General features: G+C 36.0%; 1 protein-coding gene and 1 pseudogene across 2 annotated transcripts; both read left to right on the forward strand.

Annotated features, from left to right (window-relative positions):
* The first annotated feature begins 996 nt into the window (after nucleotides 1–996).
* LOC103322635 (DNA topoisomerase, type IA, core) lies at nucleotides 997–11399 on the forward strand. Of its 2 annotated transcripts, XM_008224560.2 has the most exons (15): nucleotides 997–1278; nucleotides 1378–1434; nucleotides 2278–2381; nucleotides 3106–3199; nucleotides 3351–3450; nucleotides 4170–4410; nucleotides 5296–5458; nucleotides 5542–5661; nucleotides 6571–6650; nucleotides 7245–7523; nucleotides 8947–9115; nucleotides 9433–9561; nucleotides 9680–9892; nucleotides 10120–10299; nucleotides 10592–11399. In XM_008224560.2, exons 1-15 carry the CDS (start codon nucleotides 1255–1257, stop codon nucleotides 11237–11239), a joined length of 2601 nt encoding a protein of 866 aa, XP_008222782.1. In that variant the 5' UTR covers nucleotides 997–1254; the 3' UTR covers nucleotides 11240–11399. The 2 variants fall into 2 exon arrangements, with proteins under 2 accessions (XP_008222782.1, XP_008222783.1); XM_008224561.3 differs by lacking the exons at nucleotides 997–1278; nucleotides 1378–1434; nucleotides 2278–2381; nucleotides 3351–3450 and having other exon boundaries at nucleotides 3104–3199.
* Nucleotides 11400–12647: 1248 nt separating this feature from the next.
* LOC148920356 (uncharacterized) lies at nucleotides 12648–13700 on the forward strand (annotated as a pseudogene).
* The last annotated feature ends 854 nt before the right edge of the window (nucleotides 13701–14554 follow it).

Below are 14554 nucleotides of genomic sequence, written 5' to 3' on the forward strand. Positions count from 1 at the left end.
CAATAACATAGTGCAATAGTGCTTTGGTGAACTAGTTGTCTCGACCAACTAAATGTATTTGGTTAGTTACTTGAATCTTCCCTCTATAAATTGAGGAATTCCTCATACATTTGAAAAGCGAAAAATGAAAAGTTTAAAACTAGAAGTGAAATCCTAAAAATAATTACAATTACATTATATTTTGTGGTGCTTTCACATCCACTCTATCTTATAACATAAAAAAACACCTTATTTGTTGGTTTTCTTTATTATTTATTTTCAAATTTTTATAACACCAAACATAGTTAGAAATCGACTGCAAGGGAGTGACTTGAAACTGCCGAACAAAACCCAATCGACTATATTGCACGAACACGAATACGTGACAAGGGGCACGAGGAAACAACAAATCTCAAAAAATTAAGACATGAACATGGACAAGGAAATTAAAAAAAATTAATTTATAATAATACTTACATATATTTAAAAAATATAAAATATTGAAGTTCATACTCCAATTTCATAATACCATACATAGTGAAATTCGAACTTTCCAAGTCTTTCAAATATAATTTATTGATTTTATATGAATTATAATTAAATTAACACATTAGTTTAGTACATATATATATATATATATGTAAATATATAAATATTCGCTGGGTATGGGTTAAAAGAGTTTTTGTTAGCCAACGATGGTTAGTTGAGTAGGTAAGGATCGTTCTCTTCGCTATCCATGCATAGGTTTGAGTCCCGCTGCCGACAATTCATCTTAGTGGTAATCTATAAAACCAAAAAAAGACTAAGACCCCCTCTGTAAATCCTTAAAGATTGGTATGCCCTAACCATGAGATGAGGTGGCATCCTTCCCCCTAAACTTTTTGTAACCCAAAAAGGAAAAAAGAGTTTTTGTTTGTTGGATAATCTTATATTTTATGGCCCATAGGACAAAGTTTATAATTGGCCTTGCAAGCCCGTTAAAACGCACGGAACATGAAGAGGCATCCAAAAAAAAATGAAGACGCAGTACTGAACAGAGTTGGCAAAAAAACAAGTATTGAACCGTGAATCGAAGCTCAGTCGCACGAAGAAGGTTCCAGAGACGAGGTTGCAGAAGAAGGAGGTGAACGATTTTGAGTGGCCAATCGACGAATTGAAGGTGTTGAATCACCGGCCCTTAATTCACTCATTGTGAATTCCCTTCTTCTTGTTTCAGCAGCCGTACCTATAAAGCGAAGATTCAAATTACTCAAGTCTTAAACATCTCACTTCATTATGGCTTCCAACAAAGTTATCATGGTGTGAACCTTACACATACTTAGTTTCTATGCTTCTGTCTGTGCGTGCCCTGTAATTTTGTTTTGATTCTCATTCTCTTTGAGCTTTTACTTGTGACAGGTCGCAGAGAAGCCTAGCATAGCTCTTTCTATAGCCTCTGTTCTCTCCCGTGGTCAAGTAAGCTCTCTCTCTCTCTCTCTCTCTCTCTCTCTCTCTGGCAGACAGTCACACGTACACATATTAAAACCCTACCTCCTAAGCTCCAAATAAGGGACTATTTGAGTGCTAATAAAATATTGGAAGCAGCAAAGAAGCTGGAACTTGGAATGTTTTTAGTATTTTCAATTTATTATTTGGATAAGGAGTGAACTCAAATAGAAATGAGAGCTGGGCAATCCCCATTTTTTCTGTTTCTTCTGTTTTTTGTTTTTTGTTTTTTGGTTGAAGAACTTGGTGATTGAGTTTTGTTGTTCTTGGGAAGATATGAACTGGACGTTGGAATTAATAGGATGATTTGGTTCCCAAGGGGGTGCTTAGTTCTTTCATGAAGTAGATAATTTGTATTCTAAGGACGATTATGAGATGCTTAGCTTGGATTTTGGTTATGGGGATATGGTTACAGAAATCAGAGGTTAAGCCAGCGGTTCCATTCTATTTATTTTGGATGACCATTTGTCTTGAGAGATAAACAGAAGTGCTTCCTACAGAAGCATTCCCAAATGGGTCCATCCATATACACCCATACCAAGAGTTTACTAGCATCAAGAGAGAACAAAGACTTAATAGTAATACTAATATGGAGGATGCAAATAAGGTTCTTGATTGAAATTAGGACAGGAAATAATAATTCTTTGGTTTGGAAATTTGCTTTTCTCTTGAACCTCTTGTAGCATGTATCACTTAGGCTCATTTTTTCTTTTTCTGCACTTCTCTATTATAAGTTCTGGTTGTTGGATTCATATATCCATGTTTTGCATAATTGAATTATATTGACATTCAGCTTGTATTTGCATAGTACAGATGTCTACAAGAAAGGCTAGTACGGATGTCCATGAATTTGAGGGAATGTTTCTTGGGTTTCATGTGCATTTTAAAGTGACATCGGTTATTGGGCACGTTTTCAGGTTAATTTTTCTCTCATCTCTTGAACAAGATAGACAAGAAAAAGCATTATTAGATACTGTCTCTGGTTATATGATGTGATATTGGATTCAACTTTGTCTTTAACAATGTCATTGTGTCAAATATTAAATGGCCTTTAGATTAGTGTTGCCTTTGTCTTTATTTCTGCCAATTGAATTTTCACATCCATGTGTCATTATGCGGGATCTCATTTTATGTTTATGAATATTTATATACATTAGTTAGCTCGTTTACCTTGTGCCTTTTACTTTTGTTCTTTGCAAAGATCTGTGTATCTGTGTCTATTTTTTTGGGTAAGCATTTGTCATCTGTAAACAATATCCTTCTTTATATTCCTGGTCTCTGGTCCATTGCTATATGGATGCAACTCCTCAGCAGGTTATGGGTAGGTTCAGGTGACAAGCTTAGGTTGACATGCTATAAATGCACCTCAATTAAACATTCTTGAAGTTGTTATACCTAGACTCAACTTGTTTTCGGATGGTTTTCTCCTTGTTGATTATAAAGCTCTCGCCTTTGTTCTCATCTCATGGACCAGTATATCTGATATATTGCTCCCGAAGCTATCACCTTTGAAATCTAGCAATCCTTCACAAGAGTTAAATTGTCAATGTTATATGGTATAATCGTCAAGCTTTAGGCTTAAGTTGAATAGTTTGTTTGGTACATTTCTAACTTAGTGCCGCTGTTTCTTTCAAAATCTAGTGTAGATTTTCCTGAAAAATATCAAAATTGGACAACCACTGATCCTCTTGATCTTTTTCAAGCCCCAATTCAAAAGACAGAAGCAAATCCAAAGGTACAACTCTTTTTTTCCCCTGCTTCCTTTTTTCTTTATTTTTATACCTCTTTCCTTTGATTCTTATGCCATTTGTTGTGACAAACTTTACCTGTTAGGGTTTTCTTAGTTTATTCATTAGTAAATATTGGCAATTGACCTTGGTGTAAAGGCTCATATTCGCAGGCATCTAAGCCAAGAAGCTCGTGGTTATGGTAACTTGGTTTTATGGTTGGATTGTGATCGTGAAGGGGAAAATATTTGTTTTGAAGGTATATATATGTGTGTGTGTGTGTGTGCTTAGTTGAGTGGAAATTTATCATATTGATATGAAATCTGGAGGTTGTATGCCATGTTTGTGATTGTGTAATTGATGTGAGTGTGTGTGTGTGTGTGTGTGTGTGTGTGTGTGTGTGTGTGTGTGTGTGTGTGTGTGTGTGTGTGTGTGTGTGTGTGTGTGTGTGTGTGTGTGTGTGTGTGTGTGTGTGTGTGTTAGTTGAGTGGAAATTTATCATATTGATATGAAATCTGGAGGTTGTATGCCATGTTTGTGATTGTGTAATTGATGTGAAATAGGGAAAACTAGAAAATCGAGGTCTGATTGGCATTCATTAGCTGGAAAAAGGAAAAGTTCATCAAATCTAGGCTGAGAGAACGAGTAAAACGTACATATCCTGCTCAAACCTTATGTTTTGACCTATAATTGTGTTAGTTCTTTCTTAAACCAAGAATCTGGTTGTAAATGTGGAAACTTTTATAACACTTGCAGTCTTGCATGCTAATTTTGTAGCAGAGTGGTAGTTTTAATTACTTATTTTATTTAACTACTCTAAGATTATACAAGTACTTGGCAAGGTAGACTTTAGAAGCCATTTCTGTGTGGACGTCCTCTGCCTTCTTATCCTCCCCCCTCTCTTACCTACAGAATCTAATCTTAAAGCTAATAGAATGTTGTTTTGATGGTTAAAGGCTCTAAAATTTGTTGTTGCAGTTATGGATTGTATTGGCCATTCAAATGAGACTAGAAGAAGGATTTATCGTGCTCGGTTTTCCTCTGTTACTGAGAAAGACATTTTAAAGGCCATGGACAACCTTGTTGAGCCTAATAAAGATGAGGCATTGTCAGTAGATGCCCGGCAAGAGATAGATTTGAAAGTTGGAGTTGCATTTACACGGTTTCAAACAAGCTTTTTTCAGGGGAAATACGGAAATCTTGATTCCAGAGTTATCTCGTTGGTTTTCTCTCTCTCTCTCTCTCTCTCTCGTGTTTTGTTTGCAGATTATCATTTATATACTGTTTTGCTTCCAGTCCATTAAGCATTTCTCTTTATTGTGTATGATTGAAGCAATTGAATGTATATCTTTTGAATATATTCCATTTGATTGACTGATCTGAAGATATTTTGTTCTATTTCAGCTTCTTGTTCATGTAATTGCATATCCATATATCTACATTCTTCTTCTATTTGTATATACTTTCTTTAGGCAACCATACATTTCCCTTTACAGAGATCAATATGGTTGTGTTATTGGTGGTGTAACTAGAAATTTTATGCTGTAAATAAAGGCCACTATAATTTTTGCACTAGAAACACAGTAAACCAGAAGGCCGACGGGTGTACCATTACTAGATCCGAGAAACAACAATGTTACCTTCAATCATAGCAACTACAACAAACATGTACACATCCCAAAAGTTAACACAAATTAGCCTAAAAGCCAGGTACCTCCCAGTCCTCTGCCTCCCAACTTTCATCCTAAAGGATACTGCTATTTGTATCCATCAGAGCTGCCATTCTCCTTCCACCTTCTTTCTCCTCCTTCCTCCTTGGTGCATATACATAGCCTTTCCAAAAAAATATTATTAGTAGAAACCAACTTTAAAAGAAATAAAAAAGTTAAAAGTAGATGAAGTAAAATGGGAAAACTTAAGGGTTACTGACAGGTTGTGGCAGATTCTAGGAGTGGTTTTTTGATGTTCTAATAGCAGTGCATGTAGGATCATACTGATTTTATTCTGTGGCCCTTCTTTTATTTGTGATTAATATGCCTATGTTCCATTTTCATCTCAAGCATCAACAATAGATTAATCAAGCTTAATGTTCATTTTCTCTCAGCTATGGGCCATGTCAGACTCCCACCCTTGGTTTTTGTGTACAACGCTATCTGCAGATAAATACATTCAAACCGGAAAAGTTTTGGGCTGTACGCCCTTACATAATGCAAAAGGGCTACGAACTTCAGCTAGAATGGGAACGTAACAAGTTGTTTGACTACGATGTGAGGTCTTGTTTGCTATAAACTTTCTACTGTCTTAACTTCCCTTCTAGTGATAATATTTTTGAGGCTTTTGCATATCGCAGGTTGCTGTAATGTTTCAAAAGTTGGTAATGGAAGATGGAATTCTAGAAGTGACTGAGATAGTAGAAAAGCAAGAAAGCAAAAGTCGTCCTTCTGGTCTTAATACAGTCAATCTTCTGAAGGTCAGAAAACTGAAAGGGAAAAAAAACTAAAGATTGATGATTCATTTTGTTTCTAATGGCATGCATACTGTAAATTTAATGATCGTATTGTAGAAGTACATGTTTCTGGGCATTGCCTGTTGGTTGATTACTTAACATGATTGCCTAATAAAGGAAAATATGAAGAAATTGATGTCTGCATATTACGAGTTTATCTTTGTCATGTATTAAGTAGCTGAATGGGCAGTTCAGTGTGAGAACATGCATTATTCATATTAGCCTGGGCAGAAAGAAGAGAGTACAAATTAGATTCTCCAGCCCTGTTCTGTGCTGCAAAGAAGGAATTACGAGATCCTAATTGGCTACTTCACAATTTTTGGGGACAATATGACCGAAATCCCAATTTATTGAGTGATTTTTTGAAAACTTAATATTTCAAGAAATGCATGTGGCAGACTGACGTAAAGTGGATTAAAAGTAAAACGTACTAATTCTCATGTGTGTAATCTAGTGAGAATTGGTAGTTTTCTATATACCAGAAAAAGAAAAAGAAAAAGTCTTAAAGATTAGCTAGTCTTATTACAGTTTGTACATAATTTAGTCGATTTCTCCCCAGTTCGCTGTAGGTTGAAATGCTCTCCTGTGTTGTGGTTAAGAGCATGAGTTTGAAATATTATAATCAAGCAATCTTCTAAAAAATTCTTAAAGTTCATTTTAATAACCCCTTTAGAAAATTGATAAAAAGTTATTCTTTGAAATTCTTTAGTTGGTGTTAAATTTTTAAAAATAAAAAAGCTTAATTAGGTTGTCCTAGTTCTTTTTATTTATTTATTTATTTTTTTGTGGTCTGAAAGGTTGTCCTAGTTCTTTGTATGCATTGAGATCATTTGAGCACATTGACAAGTTTTTCTTTTTCAATTTTTAACTCAGGTTGCTTCAAGTGCACTAGGCTTTGGACCACAAATGGCCATGCAAGTTGCTGAACGCTTGTATACTCAAGGTTTCATCAGGTTTCATTCTTTATCTGATATTTATAAATTCCAAGAAAACTCTTTATCCAGTACAATGATGAAACCTGAACTAGAAGTAAAAAGTAAACTTAATTATATGAATAGATTTCAAGAAAAATAGAATTGAAGCATTCCCTTGATTCAGTAACTTAACATAAGAAGAGAGATGTAGAAAAAATTTAGGGTGTTTTGAGTTTTGAGTTAAATTAAGAATGTACATTTGCTAACCGGTTAAAGAGGGTTTCATGAATGGAGATTTACACGACTCCAGTGGTCATTAATGTGTCAACCTGTTAGTGACCTGAGTAGATAAGGTAAAGCTGAATATGTAATTTCTCACACGTGGGGAAAGAGTGAACCTGAGAAACGGTGAACCTTAAACCTTTCCTTAAGCATTAGTCTGTCTCTGTTTGAAACCTCCACGTTTGAGAAATGGTGAACCTGAAACCTTTCCTGCAGGCCACTTAGCTTCAAGCATTAATCGTTGAAGGGTGGTTCTTTAACACATTTTTTTTTTTCGTTTTTAATGTCAAGTTTCTTTTGGTTCAAGGATTGTGGTAGTTGGCTGACTATTTACATATGCTGATTCTCTAGCTATCCGCGTACCGAGAGCACAGCTTATCCTTCTTCTTTTGACTTTAGAGGCACACTTGGTGCGCAAGTAAATAACCCAACATGGGGTAGTTATGTTCAGAGGCTGCTTGCTGATGGTTATCAGAAGCCACGATCCGGGACAGATGTGGGTGACCATCCTCCTGTTACTCCATTGAGGTCTGCAACTGAGGACATGCTAGGAAATGATGCTTGGAGACTATACGAGTACATTTGTACACACTTCATAGGGACTGTATCTCCTGACTGCAAATATGTAAGGTAAAAGTTTCAGTGTTCATTGTTTTCTGTTGGGTGACACTAGGTTGCACAGTTCCCTTTCCCTTGTTCTTATCTCAGATTGCCTGTCTTTCTGCTGGTCATGTCATGTTGCCTGTCTTTCTGCTGGTTTTGTATTTATAAAGTTTCTAACCGTTACTGTGTTTCACTGTAAGAAGATTAACGCTTTCCACCTTTTTGCACATAATGTGTGGTGCTTCAAGATTTATTCAATTTTTCACAGAGTGGCACCAAGAGTGGAGCCCCCAGATATGCTTAGAGAATAAATTCACCTCATTTGCGTTGGAATGCTGATAGTGGAATTGAGGGAATAAAAAACTCAGAAGTCCTGATTAATGTTTTGACTAAACCGACCCTTCTTAGTCGGCTAGATGGACTTCCAGTAATGAATAAGTTTGCTATATAATAGTTGGGGGAAGCTGTTTTCACCCTTCGATGCAGTATTAGATGGCTTATTTCTGGTTGATAATTACCTAGCCTGCTTTAAAAATGGACTTCGTAGCTTGTGTCTGAAACCGATGAGAAATCATTGTGAAGGTCTTTTCTTTTAAATGATCTCTGAGTCTTACACTAACTTCCTCTATATTTTCTCTTTTATAATTTATTATGATTAAAAAACGCAATGAAGCAGAATGTCCTTTAGAACTGTTGAAGTTATATGCCGTTAACAATTTCAGTCAGCTAGTTTACAAAAGAAAAATTAAAAAGAGAAAAAGGAAAAAGAAAAGAAAAGTGTCAGAGCACTATTTTACGTAGAATAATGATTTTGACAAAGCCAGTAGATTAGTGAAAAGCTATAGATGTTTAGATGTAGATGGAGGACGAACCTAACTGATGCAGGGCATCTGCTATAAGCAGCTGTCCAGTGACCCAAACATACCCAAAATACAGGGAATAGAAAGATAAAGCAATGAAATAGAGGAATTTTCTCTTTCATCACTAACACTATGTGGCATTTCACTGATTTTTTTTATTTATTTAGTGTTGATGGAAGAAAAAATGAGGTTGAAGATGTCTGCAAAGAGATTTCGATATCAAACAAAAAAAATATATATATATATATATATATAGCATAATTTTCTTCTTTCTTTGTGTGCATTTGCTGAACATTAGAAATGCTTAAGCACCAAATGCAGCCTACTTGTCTAGATTGTGTTTGTTTTTACTTGTTTAGTGAATTTATACATTATATGTAACTATATCTGATACAAATTTTGGTTTGTAGTAGGAAATTAATGTAAACAGTGTTGTAAGTTTTGCCAGTAAAGATGTGACATTTTGTTGAAGTTGCTTAAAGTTGACCTTATTAGTTTCATGTTTTTTTATTTTTCTAACATCATTTGTGACAAATATTTATATACAGAAGTATAATGTTTATTATTTTTGCTTTTAATGTCCATTCCAGAACAAGGGTAGAATTTTCAATCGGTGGAGAATTCTTCCATTGTGTAGGGCATCGTGTTTTGGTGAAAGGATTTACTTCTATCATGCCATGGTTGGCAGTAACTGAGAAAAATCTTCCTCAGTTTACAAAAGGGGAGAAAATAGAAGTTTCACAAGTGGACCTTCATGAGGTATTGTATATTTGTTAATTCTTCAAATCTCACTTCTACTTATTCCTCAATTTTTATTTAAAAATTTAAAAAGCCTAAACTCTCCTCAATTAATTCAATATCTTCTCAGAATCTGTATTCTGTTGGATTTTGTTGCAATATTTTTTTTTTGGGTTAGGCTTCTAATCTATTGCTTCTCCTTTAAGGAAAGGGTAATATTCTTGTTTAGATATTTGAGAAGGGGGAATCAAAAGTAAAAGGTTGTAAACAAGTTATTGGTAGCATGGTGTGTTTTGGCATATACTTGTTGATTTTTGAATCCTTAAATTCTGCTGCAGGGGATGACATCACCTCCAGACTTTCTAAGCGAGAGTGAGCTAATTTCCCTTATGGAGAAAAATGGAATTGGCACAGATGCGTCAATATCTGTTCATATTAACAACATATGTGAGCGCAATTATGTGCAGGTTTCTATTCTCCTTTTTCCTATTGAGATTTTGTTTCTTGTCTGGCTTTGTAAACAAATATAGTTTAAACTGCATTTTACAAGACCTGTTTTTTTTTTTTAATACAATCAATTGAAAGGTACTAGCTGGCAGGAAGCTGGGTCCAACTGCCTTAGGTATTACTCTAATAAGAGGCTATCAATGCATCGATCCAGATCTCTGTTTGCCAGATATTCGCAGTTTCATCGAGCAGCAAATTACTCTTGTTGCCAAGGGGCAAGCAGATCATTTTCGTGTTGTGCAGCATGTCCTACAACAATTCAGGCAAAAATACAGTTACTTTGTCAAGCAGGTTAGAATACCTTATCATTTGCCAAATGCTTACTTTACAGCATGCTTAATGGTGTAGCTATTGTTTGTACGGCCAATATATTGATCTTGCCAACTTGTGTTTAATCATGAAGCCTTATAATCCAATTACTTTGGACGATGTTGCACTCCTTTGTCTGCTGTATGGTTTATTGGATGATGGACATATCTGCTTAATTTGTATGAACCATTTTCTGCTATTTGGTGCAGATTGAAAACATGGATGCATTATTTGAAGCACAATTCTCTCCCCTTGCTGACTCAGGACGAGTTCTCAGTAAATGTGGCAAATGTCTACGGTACATGAAGCACATTTCCAGCCAACCTTCACGTTTGTATTGTAATACATGCGAGGAGGTTTATTATCTTCCTCAAAAGGGTAGCATTAAGGTATGCACTTGTAATTGAGGTTCTCTAGTTAATCACGAATCAAAAACATCAACCTATATTTTAATATGATATGCATCACAAGTTGAAATCAAGGTCTGTAAATACCATTTTTGTATTCTTATCTTTTCTTTGGAACGGAACATAGAGTTTCTAGAATGTAGAATTAATTTTAGTCTATGGCTAAAAAAATTGAACTTTCTTTTTATCATCAAGATTGCTTTTTTCTAATATCTTGTTTCAAATTCTTGTTATGAAACTTCTCATGTTTAAATCAAGCACTTCCTTTCTGCAGCTCTACAAGGAACTTACTTGTCCTCTTGACAACTTTGAGCTACTAATCTTCTCCATGCCTGGCCCGGATGGCAAGTCATTTCCTCTCTGCCCATACTGCTACAATAGTCCTCCTTTTGAAGGTATCGACACGCTCTTTGGTGCTGTAAAATCTGGTCCATCAAGCCAGCTGGGAAAGGGAGCTGGGATGCCATGCTTCCTATGCCCACACCCCACATGTCGACATTCTTTGATTGCCCAAGGAGTATGTGCTTGCCCTGAATGTAGTGGAACACTTGTTCTAGACCCTGTGAGTGCTCCCAAATGGCGGCTCTGTTGCAATATGTGCAATTTCCTTGTCTTGCTCCCCGAAGGAGCTCACCAGATTTCCACTACTCGAGAGCGGTGCCCTGAGTGTGACTCCACAATCTTAGAAGTGGACTTCAATAAAAAGACAACACCCTTGGAGAATGGAGAGACGTTGTATACCGGTTGCATTCTTTGTGATGAATTGCTCCATTCCCTAGTGGAGATGAAATATGGCAAATCATTTTTCAAGCGCATGGGTGGAAGAGGAAGGGGTAGAGGATCAAGGAGAGGTGGATATAGGGGAAGAGGGCGGGGTACCGGGAAGAAGGTGGATCCTAAAATGAGCTTCCGTGATTTCTGAATTGTTCTCATTACATCTTTTTTGCCATTACTGTCATCGCCATAGCCTTTAATTTATTCTGTTTGTGTTTTAGATTCTGTGTTTTATATAAGGTGTGTTTGGATTTGATTGTTTCCATTTTATATGCAACGAGGTTGAAGAAAGAGTTCATCTGAAACAATTTTGAGTTATTTATGGGAGGACAGCAGAGGATCTCTATAGAAATCAATGGATGAGAATCTCCTACACAAAGTTACGCAGGCTGGTAGACTTTTGCTTTACTTTTTATCAATCAATATATTTAAGTTCGGGGTAATTGTTTCTTCATCAATCTAAATTTTAGCCTTTTGCAGCTGTCTAGGTTCACAATAGATTTGAATTCTCGCATCTTATAGGTAATTAATTATCATTAAATGCTAATAATCTTATAGATTGAGTCTCTGCTTTATTAACGCAGTCCATGAGTTCAAATCATGGATGGCAGTTATTGATAGAAAAATAAAAAAACGCTAATAACAAAATAAGAGTTTTTCTATTTAAATCTCATATTTTTCTTTGCTCACTTTAATACTTAAAGCGGTAGATTATTAATCTCTTAAGTTTTGTTATTGTGTAAAAAGATCAAAAAGGTCATCTAACGTAATACTTAACCCTAGTACATTTATACACATATTCCACCACTCTTCATATTTGATGATGGTAACTTACATATCAATTTAACTGTAAACATTTCTCTATCAAAACCTCCTAGTTCATTCTCAAATTTTTTTAAAACTAATAATACTTATAAAATAATGTTGCTACACATGTGACAACAATGTTTTTATCTCTTTAAGTAATGTGAGATTGAGGTGAACTTAGAGTGGTGAAGGGCAAGACAGCGGGGTGTGGAGTTGATGAGTTTTATTTTTATTTTTATTTTTTCTACATGGGGGTTTCAGTTGGGTCTAAAATTACATCTTAGATTCTTACCAAATTGTACCTTCGGTACTAGCAAAGTAACAACATGATATCATATGACAAGCCACCATAGATTCTTATTATAAGCGATATCAAGTGCCCCAGAGAAGATCAATTTGCTGTTTTTGGGGACGCTGAGTCCAGAGATAGCGTGCACTGCCCATAAAATGTCCATGGCTGACCTATAAAACACATGCAAGCTCATAAAATAGCCAAATTGTTCAAACACAGAAAAACCCACAAGACAAAAACCAAACTTGAATGAGAATTAAAAGTGAAAATGGATTGAGTCTTATTATGAATTTATGATCTCTCCCCCCCCATATCATCTCTCATAATATAAAGTCAAAAGTTATACGAGTCGTTGGATCTCAACGTTTACATTATTTGGGCCATTGTTTTTAAAGTTAGAAGATCACCAAAACTACTGTCGCCCTCAATTTCAAAATTGCTTAGTTTCCAAATTTCTCTCAAATTTAAAGAAAAAAAAGAGAGTTTCCTAATATCATATGGATTCTTATTCCTTGCTCAGTGCTCACCAAGGAAACTTAGAAACCCTCCTATACTCACTGCTTATAAATAGCAGTGACATCTCTTGGCTCTATGTCCGCACCAAAGCTTGAGCAACACAGTTACAGAGAGATATCGGAACCTAACCCCAAAGACAAAACCCAAAACTTTTTCCCCTTACTCACCAAATCACCACAATCCCTCAAACCCTAACCCAAATTTATCTGTAAAATCATCGGATTCAACTCGGTGGTGTGGTTGATTTACTCGGAATTGAGAGCCGAGACAGATAGAGTGAAGGATGTCTGTGGCAGTGCGTGGAAGCAAGAGGTCATTTTTCGAAGAGCTTCCTCCATCGCTGCCTCTGTCAAAGAGGCTTCGCTGCTCTTCTTCTACATCTCCCATTCGCTTCTCTGATCCTTATCTTCTCGATCAGCTTCTCTTTATCTTCCCTCAAATGGACCCTCAGGTTCTTGAGAGAGCATTGGAAGAATGTGGCAATGATATAGATGCTGCATGAGCTTCACCTAGGATCTGGGGAAGAAAATTCTGCCTCTGCTGCAGAACCAGATGAAGCTGTATAAGCTGCTTTTGAGAATCCATCAGTTCCTAGCAACCTACTTGTAGATGGTGCGGAATGGGTTGAACTCTTCATCAGGGAAATGATGAGTGCCAATAGTGTGGATGATGCTAGGGCTCTGCTGCGAAAGTGCTAGAGGTTTTAGGAAAATCCATCAGTGCACGTGCTGGTGCTGAGGTAGCCCAAAGTTTTCAAAAGGAAAATATGCTACTGAAACAACGAACTGAAAGACTGATAACGGAGAATACCATTCTTAAGCTGTTTCTATCCAGCATGAACGTCAGAAAGAGCATGACGAGCGGAACCAAGAATTCAAGAATCTGAAGCAGTTGGTGTCTTAATATCAGGAACAGTAGAGAACCCTTGAGGTCAACAACTATGCCTTGACAATGCATCTCAAGCAGGCTCAGCAAAGCAACTCCATCCCTGGAAGTTTTCATCCTGACGTCTTATAATAAAAGGGACCAAGTTTAGCATTTTCTTATTTCTTTGTGTTCATTTGCTGAACATGAGAAATATGCAGCTTACTTGTCTAGATTTTGTGCTTGTTTTTTTTAACCTCTTTAGTGAATTTACACAGTGAGATTTATTTTTATTTTTACACAGTGAGATGGGGAGGTGGATATTAACGTTAATTTGTGAAAGTTTTCCACAGCAAGAAAACCACACCACACTTCAATACTTGATTAGTTAAAGAAACCAGATGATGGAATAAAAATATTACAATACAATGGGGTTTCAGTTGGGTCTAAAATTACATCATCTTAGATTCTTCCCAAATGAACCTTCGTTACTAGCAAGTAACAACATGATATCATATGATAAGCGACCATATATTCTTGTCATAAGCGATATCAAGTGCCCCAGAGATCATCAATTTGATGATTTTGGGAACGCTGAGTCCAGAGATAGCGTGCACTGCCCATAAGAAGTCCATAATGGTTTAGGTTTAATGGTGTGTTCGATGTGTTGTAGGCCTCTTATTATGAATACTCAATATTACTATAATTCCATTTTAATGAGGAAATTAAAATGAAACTCAACAATTGCAAAACGAGATGGCAAATAATGTTGGAATTATTACACAAACCCCACCAAGAACTGAAAATACTAATAATGAAAGCAATGATATATACCAGGGGCTTGGGTTCGAGTATTAGTATGTGTAGTGTGTGTAAGTTTAGTGTATTATCGCTCCTCTCTATAAAAAAAGGTCTTAAAAAAAAAACAACTTGAAAGCTAATATTAAACTCCATCAAGTGATATTTGTTATACAAGCAATATTG

The sequence above is a fragment of the Prunus mume genome, linkage group LG2 (assembly GCF_029339155.1).
Source record: "Prunus mume cultivar Tortuosa linkage group LG2, ASM2933915v1, whole genome shotgun sequence".
Lineage (NCBI taxonomy): Eukaryota > Viridiplantae > Streptophyta > Magnoliopsida > Rosales > Rosaceae > Prunus > Prunus mume.